We start from the raw sequence: 19,215 nt of genomic DNA, 5'->3' as shown, positions 1-19,215 counted from the left end.
TTGAAATATGGACATACAGTTTTTTCCCCCAATAGTGATGCTTTTCTCCTCACTACAGTACGACAGGATTCAGGTTACGCTGGTGAAGTTGCCCTTGAAGTTTTAGAGGGTGAGAAAAGGAACAGACATCATCATGCACCAAAAATAGCAGACCTGCAAGCTCACAACGCGTCGCGGATGCAACGTGTTGTGAGTTTAGATCTGCTATATTCAGCACGCGACACCATCATATGACAAAGTATAATTCCGGCAGTACAGAATTACAAAACGACAGTTAGAAGAAGCAACAGTGACAAAGATCATTTCTCAAGTTATACACGCTATACTACTGAGATGTCGACTTTTTTTTTAAAACAATGAAAATAGATCAAGTACATCAAAATGTTACATCACTATCAGTAATAAGGTCACTGAACAACACCGTATTAGACAGTGAATATCCAAACGAAGATAATGTTGTAAAACTACAAAGCTTGACTCAACTGTATAGTAAAATTCAAAAAGCACCTTTTTGTTTTTGGCTCAATTTCATTGAGTATGCTGTCATGAATGTGGTGAGGTGAGATGAGTGCACTACAAAAGTATTATGTCGTCGTTCGTTGTCGGGTGGAAACCTTGTATGTCCAAAACCGTTACTTTTCAGGAAATGGAAAAAGCTGAACTTGAGTTCCAATGGATCCAATGTAGTTATTATTTAGTCACAAGCTCTTTTTAATACTATTCATTGGTTCAATATTTATAAAAACCTACAGACACACTTACTCAACCACTTTCACGTTCACTTCCAAAATGTTTCAAAACTCACGAAAATAGACGATCTATATGAAATATAGGTGAATATATATGAAAATAGCTTTATATCGGCTATTTTCACTACTTGAGCGACTATTGTACGACAAAGTAGGGCATTCATTTACAAAAAAAAACGATACAAAGTTTAAAAACATGGGAGATACAAGGTTTCTGCCCGACAGCGACGATATCATTTCGACACCTATATTTCAAGATTATACAGGGGGGCTGGTGATTTTCCGAGCCTTCTGGATGTTCTCGTGGGATCCTTTTACCCAAAAAGGAGCCTATGAGTCGAGGTTAAAAGACAAAGTACAGTATAGCTAAAACCAACCAAGCATTCCTCCTCATAGTGGCTGAGGAGGACCCGGGCCTGTTCGGTTTCAGAGGTAGTCCAGTGGACAATGAGCTAACAGGAAAACAATAGACTCAGGGCTTTGTTCAGACTGCAGACAAATCTGATATCTGATCTTTTAGGACTGACTGTCCACACTGCTATTTGCAAGTGATCAGATCGTAAGGCTGGGCGATATGACTTCAAATAAGACTCAATGACTTTTTTAAGAAATGTGAAAATTGCAGATCTACAAGCTTTAGATCGGCTATTTTCGCACGCCACCCATTGTACAATGAACGAAGTATAATACAGGGTTAAGTGGTTAATCAGACTAATTGATTTAGCCGAATAATAAAAAATCTATTCCGATTCTTTTTTTGTCGATTCATTGATATAAAAGAAATACAAAAAACTTAAGACACATATTTGAAATGCATTCCAGGTTAGGGTTAGCACTAGGCTAGCAGTGTTTTGTTTTTGCGGTTCAGTCTTGATTTTTTTTTTTTAATCTTTTTTATTCCTATCTGGATAGGCCAAAAATCTGATTTAGGCTACCAGTGTGAACAGAGCCATAATGTACATACAGAATCAGTTGTGGTAGCATTTAAACAGTGCTGAAATATGTGGAATTACTGGGAAACAACACCACAGTAATGAAGTCATTTAACCTGTGAAAACACATTTGTATACAAATGTAAGTAATGTATTGATTATCTATGGATATGCATGCCAAACATATGCAATTCACATAAGGCTAGGTCACAGAAGGGTAAAGCAACTGAGTATACGTCTTGAGCTATACTTCTGAAGGCAGTAATCTTGGCCAATCTTGTTTCAAAGAAATTTGAAACAATCTTTTTCAGAGAAATCTTTTTTTTTTTCAAGCAAGGATGTTTTTCTATTGACATTCTAATTTGTCACTAATCGTTGTGATGTTATGTTTCAGTGTTTTCCACAGAATTCAGTGCTACCCCTCGTTTTTATATCAGCGTGATACAGAGTGATACAGAGTGTACATACACGCTTACAATTTACAGTGTAAAAAAAAAATCTAAAGAAAACATGTTAGGATAAAAATGTTATTGTACTAAAAACTTAACAGAACAAAACCTCATCAAGTTATTGTAAACTATAGGCTCATATCTAGCCCAGAAAAATAAAACAAGTGTCATTCCAGGTTTTGACTCATGCAGCTTGTACAGAACTCCCACAGGCACTGGTACACAGTAAAATAAATGGACTGTTAAGTTTTGGGTGAAACGGTTAATGGAAGTAATCAATTTAGGCTTGGAACTAATTGATAGGGCTTAAGCGGTTCATAAGACTAATCAATTTACTCCATTATAGACATTTTTTTAATCAATTTGTTGATATATAAAATATATATGTAAGAATATCACACTTCTGAATTATTCGATTAATCAAAAAAGTAATCCATAGAATAATCGTTAAGAAAGTGTGGGTGTAAGGGTTAATGTTTACATTCCCAGGGTTAATGAACACTCCAGATTTTGTACTGTGTAGTAGATCTTTTATAGGAGTCAGATATGCTGATTGTGTGTGCAGGAGTGTACAGTATGTGAGAGTGAGTGTACAGGTGTTTTCTTATGTTCATGTACGTACGTATGTATTTTTGAAGTAGGCGCGCATAAACTGAAACTCTTTGCCTGTCTGTGATTGAATGTCCGCTAAAATGTGTGTGTATGTGTGTGTGTGTGTGTGTGTGTGTGCGTGCGTCAAGTGTATCCTGTGTGTTATACTGAGGTAGAATCAGAACGACTGGTGCAGAACGTGAAGGTAACTGAGGCGTAGCGTGAGGTCTTTGTGTGGTTTCATGCTGTGAATGTCAAACACAGAGATGCACAACAAACACAGGACAATAAATCAGAGTGAAAACATGTTCCTGAATAGTTTTGTTACCTGAGGTTACATGGTCGTGATGAAAGTCATTTATCGGTAAAGTCCTGAGTGTGGTCAGATGAGCTGTCAAACACTAGTGCTGACTACATACTGTAGGAGTAGTTTCATTCCAAAAGGAGACACCCACAATTAATTGCTGTCGGGCAGCAGTTTTTTAACCTTTGTTTTTTTTTTCGTAAATGAATACCATACATCGTCATACTACAGTGTCGCACGTAAGTAGCAAAAATAGCCCATCGGCTGTTTTTGCTATTTTTGAATTCTGAAAAATAAACGCCCGACAGCTAAAAAATTGTAAAAGTCACCACACAGTAAAATCGGAATGTTAAGCTTCATTTATTCTCTTTAGTACGACAGTGTCGCTTGCCAAACTCATCATCAAGCGAACTGAACTTCAAGTGAACTGATCTTCAAGCAAGTGATATCCAAACGAACTGAACTGATCGTCAAGCTAACAATGCGTTGCGTAGCGATGAGTAAGCTTGAAGGTCAGTTCGCATGAAGGTCAGATGTTGTCAGCAAGTGACGCTGGTATGAGATGGCGTATAAATTAAGCTTCAATGTAACTCTGAACTTTAAAAGTTAAATTAACACACTGGATTTTACTGTGACAAAATGACTGCCAGCTGGAAAATATCTCTCCCTTTGTTATATCAAGAATGTTGAATTATTATCTCAGTACAGTTACTCACACAACACTTGCAATCAAGAGTCTAAAGATTTGCGTTTTTGAAATATTATGCAATTTAAAAAAACATAATTCTCCCTCCAAAATTGATATGATTTTGGAATCAAACATTTCAAAATTATGTTCATAATGATGACATCAGCACGTTTGTAAAAAATAAAATAAAAAAGAAAGAAAGGAGAAAAAAGAAATATAACATTTGCTAAAAATATCACCATCAAAAGTCTTGATCCCATGTAATAACTGGGAGCAAAACTCTTGATTTAGTACTTGTGGTTCAAGATGTCAGTTCTGTTTGGCAACTGTTTCTTCCCTCCACCCTCATCCATCCATTCTGAAACCTAACCCAACCCCCTTAACACACACACACACACACACACACACACACACACACACACACACACACACACGCACACGCACACGCACACGCACACACACGCAAGCACGCAAACACGCACACCCTGAATAGCCAAATCCATAGAGCAACATTAAAACAACAGAGGTATGCCTGCCCATCATTGAAAACAAACCCAAGATACAGTATGGCAATACAGCCGTTAAGAGCAGAAAGCATCTTCTGCAGTAAATCCTTCTGTATTCCCCTGAATCCTTAAAGGAGCCCTTCTCCCATTTTTAACCTTATAATTGGTCCTCACTAATGCTCATCATAAGATGGCACCATCTCTGTCTATTCACTCTGTGTTCTCAGAGGAGGGCTGATGTGGACAGCTCAGAAATGTGCCTACATCGGAAGATAGCTTTGGTAATTCCTTCAAAGGGGCTGGACCCTCTTTGACTAACTCTCTCGGCCGTCCTTGGTCTTGGGAGACATACAGTAAATGTGTCAGATTGGGGGGGTCGGGGGGCTGAATTTATATCCACTTTTCAGACAACCAGCTATAACTAGGCTCGATAGGTTTGCCACCTCTACTAACTATTTTTTTTTTGGAAATACAAGAACAATGGATTCTATTTCAGCATGTTAACTTTCCAGGAAGAGAGAGGTTATAAGATACCAATGACATTGGTAGGCAGGTTTATGAACTGTCCAATGAGATGCAGAGTGAGTAGACTGAAATGGGTCCGTCTTATTATGAGCATTACTGAGGACCGATTATATGAAAATAAGGATGAAAATGGGCGGACTGCTCCTTTAAGCCTGATTTATACTTGGTTGCATGCCGGTGTCGTGCACAGAAGACTGCGGATCTACAAGCTCACAACGCATCGCAGCACAATGCGTTGTGAGCTCGTGAGATCGGTCATGAGATCGGCTGTGTGAGCTTGTGAGAACGGTTGTGAGATCAGTTATTTTCAGTGCACACAGAACGATGCACGACCAAGTATAAATCGGGCATTAGAGCGGATTGGGGATCAGTTTGTACCCCTCTTCGTCAGAGGCCAAACTATGAGGTATAGGCAGAGGGCCACTGTTTCTCTAGTCTTCCTCCTGTTCTGGAACCTGAGATGGTGAGGCTTCAGGGGACGAGGGCCCCTCCTCAGCTTCTCGTGAAGGGCCCTGAAACACCAGATAAGATAAGCACTCTCAGTTTGCCTTTGTCTCTCTATATACATGCAGATGTTTTACTTAAGTAAAAGTAACAATACTGCAATATAGAAATACTCCGTTACAAGTAAAATTCCGGAATTCAAAATTTACTTGAGCAAAAGTACAAAAGTATTGGTATCAAAATGAACTTAAAGTACCAAAAGTAAAAGTACTAAAATGTTTGAAAATAGCAGATGTACAAGCTTGTAGATCGGCTATTTTCAAATAGCCTATGTATAAAATAGGGCTAAAGTGGTTAATGTATGTTTTATAATATAATAATTGATATTGTAAAGTAAGGGCGCGCTCCCACCGCACTTTTATTTTACCTCTGGGGCAGAATCTGCCAATGCTTTGTCAATGCAAATGCGTGGATTCATGGTCTTGCGGATTTTTTCAAAGAATCCACGCATTTGCATTGACAAAGCATTGGCAGATTACCCCAGAGGTAAAATAAAAGTGCGGTGGGAGCGCGCCCTAACTAGTAACTAAAGTTTTCAAATAATTGTAGTGGAGTAAAAGTACAATATTTGCCTCTGAGATGCAGTGGAGTAGAAGTAAAAGTACTGGAAATTGGAAATACTACAGTAAAGTAAAAAATACCAAAATTTTTTACTTAAGTACAGTACTTGAGTACATGTACTTAGTTACTTTACACAACGGATTAAAGCAAAATAAAATATATGACTTGACTGAAAATGTTTGTACGACCAAGTCCTAATGTGTAATTTGCGAAACATTATGAAAGGAGCCCACTCCCCACACTCGAGCGCTGTTTCCTAAACAATTAACACAATATGTAAAATGATGATGTTTTAGTAATATTGTCCCTGCTGTTCTACGCACTGCCAACAAGGTGAAGAAATCTAAGATTAAGGCTTTAAACCTTTGCTTTTATAATTTATGAAATAGCAGAGACAATAAAGATTTTAAACCATCAGGGTTCTGTTTTTGTTGAGAAAATCTGTGTCTCGCATAATTCCTTGCCTACCTATGTTGAATGCACTTATTGTAAGTCGCTTTGGATAATAGTGTCTGCTAAATGACTGTAATGTAAATGAAATGTAGTTTGACCACTTCAAATGCTCTAATCTTAAGATAATGACTGAAAATAGCCTATCTACAAGCTCTCGCAGACTGTGCAACATGCTATCCAAATGACTGAAATCAGTCGTGACGATTGAGAACTTTAATCCATGTATATATCATCACTGTCGGGCAGTATCTCTGTATTTCGACTTGTAATGTTTTTTTTCTTCTCGTAAATTAATGCCCTACTTCGTCATTCTAGTGTCACACAAAAGTAGCAAAAATAGCAGATCTACAAGTACTACTTGTAGATCTGTTATTTTTGCTACTTTTCTATTTGAATCCTGAAAAGTCACATTTTGGACAGTTTTCCACCTGACAGCAACGATGTCTTATTTGTGTAAAGTAGGACTGGCCTATATCAAATAAATATCCAGATTATTTCAAAATTTTACCTCAATGACGGTTAATGAACAATTCTTTAAAAGAAAATGTAAATAGCCAATCTACAAGCCAAAATGTATATTTTAGATTTTTGGGATACATTTTAATTTGCACTTTTGAGTATTGAGTACTTAAATATTTTTAAAAGCAAGTACTCCTGTACCTTAACTCAACTACAAATTTGACAGAGCAACTTTCACTTAGTTGAGTAATATTTGACCAGGAGTATCTATCTACTGTATACTTTTGACTCAAGTGCTGGGGTTGCACCAGACATGAGGTTAATAGAAAGTGTTAGCAGCAATAACTCGATACCAGCATGAGTGTTAAGGTGTCAGTGAGTGAGTGTGAAAGCAGGGAAACGTGTCCACCTGTCAGACACTAGAAATGTGAGGAAGAGGACCGTTATGCCAGGAAACAGAGAAGACAGGGGAAGAGAGCAGTTAGATCAGGTTTCCCCTCTTCAGCTTGACTCATTCTTCCCCTTCGCGTGCGAGCATCTGAGAAAGGGAGTCTGCCTAACGGTTTCAGTTCTTGAAGCGTCTCGAGCTTCTTTGAAACTACTTTTCAGAAGAGAGGATGCGATAAGAAGACAGACGGAGAGGAGGGCATCGAGGAAACTGGCCCCTTTGGCTTGAAAACGGTTGTGTAATATGCTGAGTCGTAAAGTGGAAAGGTTTCTTACTATACGATGGGTTTATTTTCACTCCCCGTGAATAACGATACTTAACCACTTGAACCCCAGAATGCCTATCTCTTGAACGTTCAAGAGATTTGGTGGAGATGGAAGTACAGTTGTCACTCAAGTCCGTTTTACTAAGACTCGAGGGTTTAAGGGGTTAAAAATGGAATGTGCAGACGGACATTTCAGGTGTAGAAAACTCATCACATCTGCAAAGATGCTTGGTGGACAGAAATGTTAAGAATAGTTCAGAGCCCTGCCTTTTTGTTCGTTTACCTTTTACATTTTAGACATCAAAGTGTACTAAAAAACTGTGGATCACGGGCACAGACGCCACAGAGAAGCTTTTGTTTGTCTCACCTGGTGTCCTTCAACTGCCTCTGGAGCTACTTTCTGGGGCTGTGAAGAGAGGTCAATCTGAATTAATTGAACATAATGGACAATTGGCTGAAAATGCTCTAACAGGTCTTATATTAATTTTCATATTTCCATACATCAGCCCTAACTTACATATAAATGACTTAGTTTAATGTTGAAAATGGGTGGTATTCCCATTACATGTCATTAAAAATATATTATGTAGTTGGCCACCCATTTATAAAATACATGTAAATATAAAAAAAAAAATATATATATATATATACGCAAAACAAAACCAAGTGTCTTAGGTGCCCACTGTTTCGGTTACTGTACTCAACACTCTGGTAGAACATAAAATGTGTTAAGTCTCCCTCACACATTTTATGTTCTATGCACTGCAGCCATATTGGAAAGAAATTGGGCCTCTTCCTTACTTCCTTCATAGTTGTTACCAATTATACTAATGAAGGCTCTTTTCCATGCTGGTCAAACAGAGTCAGGGTGCTGATATTGTGCATGTTGGCTCGCTGGAAACACTCTGCTACACCAGTAGGTCTCAAATTAGGTTCCAGGGACCCTCATGGTGCCCTTGAGGGGGTTCCAAATTGCCCCCTCCGGGTGTGTAACTCTGAGAGTGCACAAATTGAACCAAATTTGTACTCTCTCAGAGTTATGGGGGTCCTTTAAATTAAAAGGTTTGAGAACCACTGTGCTACACTAAATGAATTTGAATTTGTCACATACCCATTTCCTTGGTCGCCCGCGTGGTCGTCTCCCGCCAACTGGCTCTGGTTTCTGAAGCAGAGTAGATGAATGTTTTTAAATGTACATAAAAAAATTATAACAATAAAACAGAGGTATGAACAGAACCATGGCTCAAACATCGAAGTCTGAACCGAACCGTTGCGTAGTGTAAACCATGTAAACCACAGTGACGATATGTACAGTATCAGGGACGTGCAGAGGGATTTGGAGATGCAGGGGCTGGAATTTCAAAAGGGCACCTATTGCCGGCCGGCCCGATTACCATACTTTTAAGCCCGAAAACCCGAAAAGGTGTCATTGCGTACGTAATGTCCTCGCATCCACCAAGATTTGAACTGAGTAGATTGGACCTTCCGTTCCAGAGATAATGGCCAAAACGTCTTGAAAACTGCCACTTTTGCCGATTTACGATCGTCGATTTTCGATTAAGTTTGGGCCATTGTCGCCCGTTTTTCTTTAATAACACGGGCTAGGAAGGTCGGATGGCAACAAACTAGATACCTGAGTAAAGTTCACTTTGAGCTGCATCCAACACATCCGTCGGCCTTACCGTTAGGCCGCTAGGGAGAGTTAAATTTATTTTTTTGCAGGGAAATAGATTTAAAAATAATAATAATTCTAGTCTGGAGAGGGCACTCTTTTACCGACGGCTAAAAGGGTAGGTGCTCAAGCCCCCCTTTCATGTCTTTGTGTGCACGTGCCACGTGCCTGTACAGTATGTTAGGTACATGCTACTGCCACTGTCCTTGAATAAAAAGTACCGGCCTCAAGGATGGAGCTAATGTCACGATGGGTTAAATGCAGAGGACAATGTGTAAACGGGGGTATGTGTAAACGTAGTTTGTTAATAAATACAATTAACTTAAACAATTAAATCAATATAATACATGTAAATATACAAACATTTTGGGAAACTGGAATGGGCTGGCTGTATTCATGTCATATTACCCTTGGCGTTAGTGCCACAGAAATCAATAAAGGCGAGCAAAACTATTGGCTTAATCTGCTTTGTTTACATTCATTTGTGTGCTAATAAATGTGATTTAGAGGCTTGTTTCGCCATGATTAACTACTTCCAGTGCCTCGCTCTCAGAGCACAGAAACAACACATGAATGATAATTTGACTTATTACAAAGTTCTACCAAAGTTCACCATTGCTTTCATTCAAGATTTTAGGAAGCCTATCATATTTATCACTAGTTTTCAGTTTACAATCAAGAAGTCTTGTAGTGTCTTTCACCTCCCCAACAATGCAGTTAAAAACTACCTACCAGACCTGCCATTTAAATGGAAAGGAACCAACAGGGGCAATAGTTTGACTTTGGACTTGACAAAAATACAATACACAGCTGTATTCCTGTGTATTGTACTACGGTTTCTAATTTGTAACTTTGTAACTACATAGTAATTAACCAGGGCTTTGTTTCTCTGAAGAGCTGAGTGAAAACATAGGCCTATGTCATAATGCAAAATATTCTCATTTCTCATTCTGAAAGGAATGTTAATTCATAAAAACATGATCTTGCTGAAGAAAATGTGCGCACTCTAACACACTAAGGATGTAAGGATTATAACTCCGATTAACCAAAAATATATCAAAACCGATATTTAGAACCAATAACCGACTTAATCTTGCTCATGTAGATTAATCGAATAATCGAGAAGCAGTTTTGTTGTTAATGTTGATAATGATTTTCTTATATATCAACGAATTGACACAAATAATTCAAATAGATCTTTTTATAATCGAGTAAATCGATTAGTCTAATTAACCACTTAACACCGTATTATTCTTCGGTTTACAAAGGTGGCGGGCAGAAATAGCTAAAATAGCAGATCTACAAGCTCACAATGGGTCGCATCGTGATGCAATGTGAGCCTATAGATCTGCTATTTTCACTCGCCCAGCCCTACTCTGATGGGAGTAATGTGATGAACCTTTGGTGTAGCACGGGGCCCCTTGTTCTTGCTCCCTCTTGGTCTTCCTCTGGGTCGTTTTGGAGGTAGGGGTCCAACAGGTTCCTGGAGAGTGAAGCAAAAATCTTTTCATGATGGCTTTTTTAGATTTATATTCTTGATAACATAATTAAAGATGCAGTAAGTGATATCGTTTTGTTAAAATAAGTGTTAAATAGCTCTATTATGACTGTAATCATTGCTATAGAGTGCTTGTTCAGTAACAGGAGGATACCTGTCTCTCTAGCTCTTTAATAATAAGAGAATGCATTTTCAGGTCAGGATACCAATTTTATCCAATCAGGGGAGAGAACTCATACAGGACATAGGATACACTGAAATCAGAAGTGATACCACAAAGAAATGAGCAGACAAAATTGGAACTGGAACACTATCAAATTGAAACTGATGAATGGGTACTCTCCTGGATGGAGGAAATTGCTTACCCACCTGAAAATGTATTTTCTGTTTATTAAAGAGCCTTAGAGTCCTGTTATTGAATATATATTCTATAGCAATGATTAATATCAGAATATACTTAGAGCTTTAACTATTTCACACGCACACGCACACACACACACACACACACACACACACACACACACACACACACACACACACGTTTTGTTTTAAGCATATAACATCACTTACACTACCTTTAACCACTTAAAGCAGCTTTTTGCCCAAAAAAATAAATTAGCTAAATGTTCCCCCCAGAAAATATGGACGCTGGGGTTCAAGTCGTTAATACGTTCAAGTCAAGGAAGGGGGGAATAAGGAAGGAATTTAAAAATCTGGGCTTTTCAAAGCTCTCCCCACCTGCTGCTGCTTGCGTGGTCGGCCCCTGCCCCTGCGCTGAGGCTCTTCCGGTGTCTGCGCAGTGCCTGGCTGGGGAGATGGCTCCGTGGTCCCCGTGTCACTCATCCCTGTGTCTGTCCACCAGCTTCAAACAGTGCAGGCATTGAAGCACAACGCAGAGGCCTCCAGGGCTTAAGTAGATCAGCGCCGTTTTTTATCGGAGGCTGGTGGATAAGAGAGGATAATAATAATCACAACGTCTGCACTCCTTTGGGGGTATTTGTCACTGTATATTTACGTACAGTGAAAAATGTGTTATCTGCATCTAAGTATCAGGAGCAATGGACGCTACGTGGGCAGCGCCTCGGGGAGAAGTTTGGGACTTAATCCATTCAATCCGGGAACGCATCTGTGTCATTTTAGATGTATTTGGCTATTCAAGCAGATATACAAGCTCGTGAGCTTGTAGATCTGCTATTTTTTTTTAAACCGTGAAAATGTGTGCAGATCTTTGAATATATAGTTTCTAAAGCAAACATTTGTAAAATATTCTGTTCCAGGACCTCCAGAAGCAAAGATGAGTTAAAAATGTTGTTTAAAAGAATATATGTATTCAAAGATTTGCACAAAAAAATATATATAGCGCACTCTGTGCCGCACTATGAGTTTCTAGATCTGCTATTTTTGAATAGCCAAAGTATAAAATATGGTTATAGCTCAAATCTAAAATGACACAGATGCGTTCCCGGATTGAATGGGTTAAGTGTCTTGCTCAGGGACACTTCGACACGTAGACCAGGGGACAAACCGGGGACCTTCTGTTTCCCAGGCGGGGAAAAAAACACATATGAGTGGTTCTCAAAGTGGGGTCCAAGGACCCTCTGGGTTCCTCGAGGGGATCCCTTACAGTTTTTGTAACTCTGAGTGTACAAATTTGTACACTCTCAGAGTTATGGAGGTCGTTGAAATTAAACAGTTTGAGAACCACTGCCCGGCTATACACTTAGTTGACTGGAGTCCCCCGGGGGTCTGTACTAGGCTCCCCTCCTGTTTTCCCTCTTCCCTCTACACTAAATATCTTTGCTGACAATAGCCGATCTACTGTACAAGCTTGTAGATCAGCTATTATCGCTGAATGTTCACCCCTGAACACACACACACACACACACACACACACACACACACACACACACACACACACACACACACACACACACACACACACACACACACACACACACACACACACACACACACACACACACACACACACACACACACACACACACACACACACACACACACACACACACACACACACACACACACACACTAGGGTTCAAGTGGTTAAGGTTTGGTCAAAGAGAAAGCAGAATGACGCAGAAACGTACGTGTGATTGTTAAATGAACGATGACTGAAACTGGATCGCACGCTTCTATTTTGCCCGCGCATTAACGCATGTTTGTACAGTATGACGTTAAGAATTCACAGGACTACACCGGCCAGCCCCCCGAGCTATGCTCGATTTGTCATATAAAGGATGGTTCGAATTCACACGGGGTCCTTTTCGCAGTGCAAGCGTGAGAACTGCTTATATAGCCTTGGTGGCATATCCGTCATGGCAGGTTCATCCTACACAGACAGGGCTTTGGCAAACGCAGGGAAACATGAGAATGGTTTGCAGTGAACTAAAAGTAGCACAGATATTCACAACTCAATATACCATCCAAAATGTAGACCTGGGCTCTATACCTATCCTCTATCCGGTCTCTACTGGTTGGCCATCAGCGTGGTGGCCCCCGGCACCACCAAGTACATTTACTCGAGTAGTGCTGTGCTTGAGTACAGTTTTGAGGTCCTTCTACTTTACTTGAGTATTTCTAATTTCCAATACTTTATAATTGTACACCACCACATATCAGAGTCAAATATTGTACTTTTTACTCGGCTACAATTATTTGACAGCTTTAGTTACTAGTTAATTTGTAGATTTAGATTATTACAAAACATACATGAAACACTTAAACCAGCGTTATTATATACTTTGGCTATTCGAAGATCTACAAGATCTACAAGCTCACAACGCGTCACATCACAAAACATTGTGAGCTTGTGGATCGGCTATTTCCAAAAAGGTTTGACAAATTTAAGTGCTTTTACTTTGGTAACTTTAAGTATATTTTGATGCCAATACTTTTGCACTTAATATTCAAGTAAAACTTTGAATAGGACTTTTACGTGTAACAGAGTATTTCTACATTGTGGTATGGGTACTTTTACTTAAGTAAAAAAAAGGAAAACGAAAACACAGTGGGCCTACTTCTTCCACCACTGGTTGGGATTAGAGTAGACCTAGTTATTTCTACTTCAGCCTACTGCAGGCTGTATGCTGTAGGCTAGATGTTTAGTACGTTTCTTAACTTATGCCATAGTATTAGAATTTGGGAAGATTTACAGCTGACATTTTCACATTGGTTTTCCCAATTAGCACATTGTTCTGTCATTAAACATGCTAATTAGGAGTATTAACATATGTATTTGATATTTACTCAAATTAAGAGTTTAGGCTACTCGGATGCTGTAGGCAAGCTATATAATTAGATATTCAAAATCATATAGAGTGGTGGGGAAAAGTCACAACGTTCATCATCAATAATAATAAAAAGGTCTAAACTATTGGCAGTATTTAAAATCTGCAAAGGAGCAGCAGGACGTTTGATTCAAGAAAGCTAAGCATCGTTTCAACAAAACATCAAACAGTGTTGCTCATATCTTCTGAAAGTGGGACATATATACAGCTCATATACTCTGCACCAGCACACACACAGTGGTGTAAAGTAACTAAGTACATTTACTCAAGTACTGTACTTAAGTACACTTTTGAGGATTTTTTACTTTGCCATTTTCAATACTTTTACTTCTACTCCACAACATCTCAGAGGCAAATATTGTACTTTTTACTCCAAAACAATTATTTCACAGCTTTACTAGATTATTATCACAAAACATACATTAACCACTTCAGCCCTATATATATTTAGGCCATTTGAAAATAGCCAATCTACAAGCTCACAATGCCTCGCGTGTGAGCTTGTAGATCTCTACTATTTTCAAAGATTTGAATGCATTTTGAACTTGTGAAATGGGACATTCTGCACAATGAGTACTTTTACTTGTGATACTTTAAGTACATTTCGATGCCAATATACTTTTGTACTTTTACTCAAGTACATTTAGATTTTTTTTTTTTTTTACTGGTAATAGAGTATTTCTACACTGCAGTATTGATACTTTTACTTAAGTAAAAAAAAAAGGAGTACCCTTTCCACCACTGCACACACAACCCAAATTTAGAACTTAATGTTCTTTTTTCCATATAGCCTTCAAAAGAGGCTTCGACCACTTGTAGCCATGCGTGGAGCAATCAATAGAGAGCTGGCCTTCAGCTCACACTCAGAACTAAACAGTATATCAGCTCTACGAGTGTAAACGACACCTCCATATAGACTATAACCCCAAGAGTCCAAACGATCATAATAGTATATAGGCTAATGTACAGATCTGATCTCCACATGGTGGTAGGTTATTTCCATCACTATGTGTGTGTGTGTGTGTGTGTGTGTGTAAGTGGCATTTAAACGCATTGGTCCGTGATAATACAGGCCGACCAGACGGTGTCTGTATTGTCAACAAAAGCAGCAAAAAGTCCCAGAGAACAACATGTAATTTACAGGTGTAAATCTTTCTCATGTTATTCGGTTCAGCCGTGGATCGCCAGACATCATGATCTCGATATAGGATCCTTCTAAAATGCATGAGACCAAGTTATAGATACGGGGGGGAAAAAACATGTTTTTAACTTACCTTGCTGAAGCACGACCTGTTCTGTAAGTTTTGAGTAAAATCTGTCTAGACAATGTTTTTTAAAAAACTGGTCCTGCTGCAACTTTGACAGTCGATCGAGCTTCTTATTGGTTGGAATGAGACGGCGATCTCAGGCCGTCTTCTTCTTCAATCGGGAATGTGTTTGATCGGCCAGACAGACAGACAGATAGACAGACAGACAGACAGACAGACGGGCAGACAGACAGGCAGACAGACAGGGTGGTGTAGTATAATGGGTGGGTGGGAGTGAAGCCGAGACGCTGTGCATTGCACACTTTCTCTATTAAAGCATGCGTCGAGAACCAGGACTAAACTGCAGGAGGAGGAGTGGTAAACACGGAACCCCGCCCCCCAGGGCGCCCTGGACCACCCACTTGAGAGCAGACAGACAGCATCAAACATGGTGTAATTATCAGTGGCTTTCTCATGCCAAGGACCCCTACATTATATGTATTTGGCCGCGGACCCCCACCCCCCCATCTGAAAATATTGTGTGCCAGGGACCCCATACAAGATTTGTTCAAATGTTTCAAAAATATTCCAAACATAAAAATGTTTCAAGATCTTTTGAAAATAGCAGATGTAGGGTTAAAGTAGTTCAATTGAATTTAATGCTATATCCTATTAACTCATTTAGCTGGGGACCACCTTGAACCTCCACAACGACCTGCTGGGGGTCCCCGGACCCCATATTGAGAACCACTGCTGTAATTGGTTGGTTTTACTTAAATCAAATTTATATCAATAGAATAAAGTAAAAGTCCTGTCTATTTGTTTTAGTTTTTGTTACTTGAGTAAAACATTAGACCAAACTCATATTACACTCATTATGTAGAATGGCCCATTTCACAACCATATTTATTGCATCATAATTACTAATTAATGTGTTCATTACTTTAATGTTGCAGCTGGTAGCTACATGTGCCAGCTGATTTTATTATAATGTGCTGCTGGCAGGTTAATCTATAAATAGCCTACATTCTTTGTATTAATAAATGATCTAATTCTGCAAAATAAAGGCTACAGTATAGTAACTATAAAGCTGTCGAATTATTGTTGTGGATTAAAACACAGTAGCTACAATATTTGCCCCCTGAGATGTAGTGGAGATGTAGGTTATAAAGAGTCAAAGAAACACGAAAAGTAAAATGCACTCAAGTACAGTATAGGCTACTTGAGTAAATGTTCTTAGCTACCTTCCACCACTGCTAGCTAGTGGGATAGTATTTATGATATTTAGATGGCCAAAATGATGTGCTGGAATTGGAATGTATGGCTGAGAAAAGATGCAGGTTTTCTAGTAATTAAAACAGGGCCAACCTTTCTGAGTAAAACAAGCTACTGACCAATACCATATCTCATCAGGCTGTACAGTTTAGGCTACTGTAATTATGAATGACTGTTTTTCTCTGCTATCATTCTGTACCAACACAAACTAAAGCAGTGTGACCAAGATAGTGTGTTTTTCCTGTGTTCTATACGACATTGTGACTTTTGATCTTTTCCAGTTTCCATCGAAATAGATAAAAAGAATGATTAAATAAATAAAATGCAGTGGCACATTCCATGGGTGGCTGGAGCTCATGGAGTCATTTCAGGTGAGCGTGCTGGAAAAAGACCAGAGTGCACCACTTTTGCTCTATTCATAATCTAGCGCACAACAGTGTCGCTGACCGAAAAAAAAGATGATCTACAAGCTCACAAGGCATTGCGATGCAATGCCTTGTGAGCTTGTAGATCGGCTATTTTTTCTGTGCAACACAGCCTTTAATCAGGCTTCAAGAGTCAGGCAGCTACATGATGTGCTTTATCCAAGAAAAAGCATTATACCATGTTTAACCAGCAGTTGGATATTACAAGTCCAAATCGCTTTTACAAAATGTTACCTAAATTCATCTAAATTATTACCCAAGTCAATTGCTTAGGCATAAGAATTACCATAATTTGTCTGAAACGAAATTGAGAATTGTTGAAGGTAATTTCTTTGTAGTATTGTTCATTTAATAACCACTCTAGTTTCCAATAACTCTTCAACAGTAACGGAGAACGAACATATTTGTTTTAGTCATCTACTATAAATATTACTAAGTGAAAGTGAACAAATCATAACTGCCGCTGAATAAGCTGGTGGTAGAATGATTTATGAATCTGGCAACATGTGCAGTACTTTGCCAAGATCGGTGCCTATTTTGCACATTAAATGTGCAAAACGTTGCACATTAAATGTGCTGTAACCTAAATATCACCAAATATGTGTACAGGAAGAAGAAAGCGCCTAAATGTGTTGTGCAATTTACAGAGGCAGAAAGCGTGAGAGAGAGAGAGAGAGAGAGAGAGAGAGAGAGAGAGAGAGAGAGAGAGAGAGAGAGAGAGAGAGAGAGAGAGAGAGAGGGAGGGGGAGAAAAAGAGACCGTGAGATAGAAAGAGAGAGGGAGGGTGGAGTGTGAGAGAGTGAGAGAGAGAAAAGGGGGAGAGAGAGGGAGAGAAAGAGAGAGGGAGAGAAAGAGAGGGAGAGAGAGAGAGAGAGAGAGAGAGAGAGAGAGAGAGAGAGAGAGTGTGTTCTGTGCCTGACTGGTGTGTCTGAGATTCTGTTGGACTGTGATCTTGAGGTTTATTTAAGCTGAATTCCGTGGGCTCATCAGGACTGGGTTACAAAAACCCTCCTATAGAACTAGAAAGAATGTGCAGCGCATACAGTTCTGCATAAGGCACAAAGGCATGTCTTTAGAGATGGGGGCAGGCATCAAAAGACAGGCAGAGGAGGGATTTCTTTAGAGGCTGGGGGCAAAGAAGGTATTTTGGAGCTCCATTCAACGGCAGGGGAGAGGGGAGGTGTACAGTTTTTTTTGTGGGTGAGAGGATATCTGTTGGGGGACATTAGGAAGTCAAGTTTGACAAAAGGAAACACATTTTGATGGTGGTGCCCGCAAAGACACAAAGACGCAGGCACACACACGCAGATGTTGTATGTACATATAAAGTCAGTGATTAAAGTATTAGGCTGGCGGAGAGAAAAGCAGTTGTATTTGTTTCTAAACTTGTTAAGATTTGTTTTCTTTCAGGGCAGGGCATTTTGACAAACAGGGGTACAAGCTTCAGTGCAACGCAAACTAAAATCATTACACTCCCATAGAGGTTTAAAGAGAGTCAACAGTATACGGCAAGGGCTCCTTACAGCAACATTGAACTCCAGAGTTCAGCCCAACCTCACTGCTGTGGTGACCCTACATAACCTGACGTTTAGTGTCACATTCATATGTATGCACGTAATCATCGCTGTCGGGTGGAAACCTTCCATGTCCAAAACTGTTACTTTTCAGTAAATTGTTAAAAACATTGGACCCAATGTAGTTTTTATTTAGTCACAACCTCTTGTTAATACTTTGCAATTTTTGTAAAACCCACAGACACACTTAAAGTACTTGAACTTTCACTTTAAAACATGTTCCAAAATGGTGAAAATAGCAGATCTACAAGTCCACAACATGTTGCGAGCGTGTAGATCGCCTATTTTTGCGCTCACTCTTGTACGACAAAGTAGGGCGTTAATATATGGAAAAAAACATCAAAGGTTGAAAAAGGGAGAGATACAAGGTTTCTGCCCGACAGCGGCGATATCTTATCTCATACCTTTCACCTTAAAGTTGAGGTCACACAAGTCAAAACTGGGTCACATGATTCAGTTTATTAGTAAACTGGTGTAATCCAAATTACCTTCATTTATTATCTTTCAGCTTGACCTTTATTTAATGAAGCAAATTTTCCCCAATCATTGTATTCATCCAAAATTGGGGGGATAGTTTTCTAACTTTCTAGACATTTCCTAAGTAACAAATATCCGTGAGATAATGGCTGGGGTCCTGTACCGTTGCAACATACATTTAGAACAATTTCCTGCTTGAATATGTATCTGTCAATATATTCATGGCCATAATAGAGAAGCATGAATATCTTTGTATGAGTGTGTGCTGCTGCTTATATGATTTACTTTCGAAATTAGCGATTGAA

The 19,215-nt window shown here is 39.2% G+C and overlaps 1 protein-coding gene across 1 annotated transcript; it reads right to left on the bottom strand.

Annotated features, from left to right (window-relative positions):
* Positions 1-315: 315 nt before the first annotated feature.
* Positions 316-15,478, bottom strand: LOC308082529 (uncharacterized protein). The gene is made up of 6 exons (XM_080424337.1): positions 15,187-15,478; positions 11,343-11,545; positions 10,506-10,589; positions 8,546-8,596; positions 7,802-7,840; positions 316-5,256 (listed from the first exon to the last, which is right to left on the bottom strand). Exons 2-6 carry the CDS (start codon positions 11,445-11,447, stop codon positions 5,176-5,178), a joined length of 360 nt encoding a protein of 119 aa, XP_080280463.1. The 5' UTR covers positions 11,448-11,545; positions 15,187-15,478; the 3' UTR covers positions 316-5,175.
* Between the last annotated feature and the right edge of the window lie 3,737 nt (positions 15,479-19,215).

Source organism: Gymnoscopelus braueri (assembly GCF_963280865.1).
Source record: "Gymnoscopelus braueri genome assembly, chromosome: 3".
Lineage (NCBI taxonomy): Eukaryota > Metazoa > Chordata > Actinopteri > Myctophiformes > Myctophidae > Gymnoscopelus > Gymnoscopelus braueri.
Note: the sequence above shows the minus strand (reverse complement) of the source record. Positions and strands in the feature narration are given on the sequence as shown.

Excerpts from the sequence above, each read along its gene's own strand:
- LOC308082529 (XM_080424337.1), bottom strand. The coding sequence starts at position 11,447 with ATGAGTGACACGGGGACCACGGAGCCATCTCCCCAGCCAGGCACTGCG. Across the intron at positions 10,590-11,342 it reads GACCACGCAAGCAGCAGCAG|GAACCTGTTGGACCCCTACC; the intron begins GTGGGGAGAGCT and ends TTCACTCTCCAG. Across the intron at positions 8,597-10,505 it reads GGCCCCGTGCTACACCAAAG|AAACCAGAGCCAGTTGGCGG; the intron begins GTTCATCACATT and ends ACTCTGCTTCAG.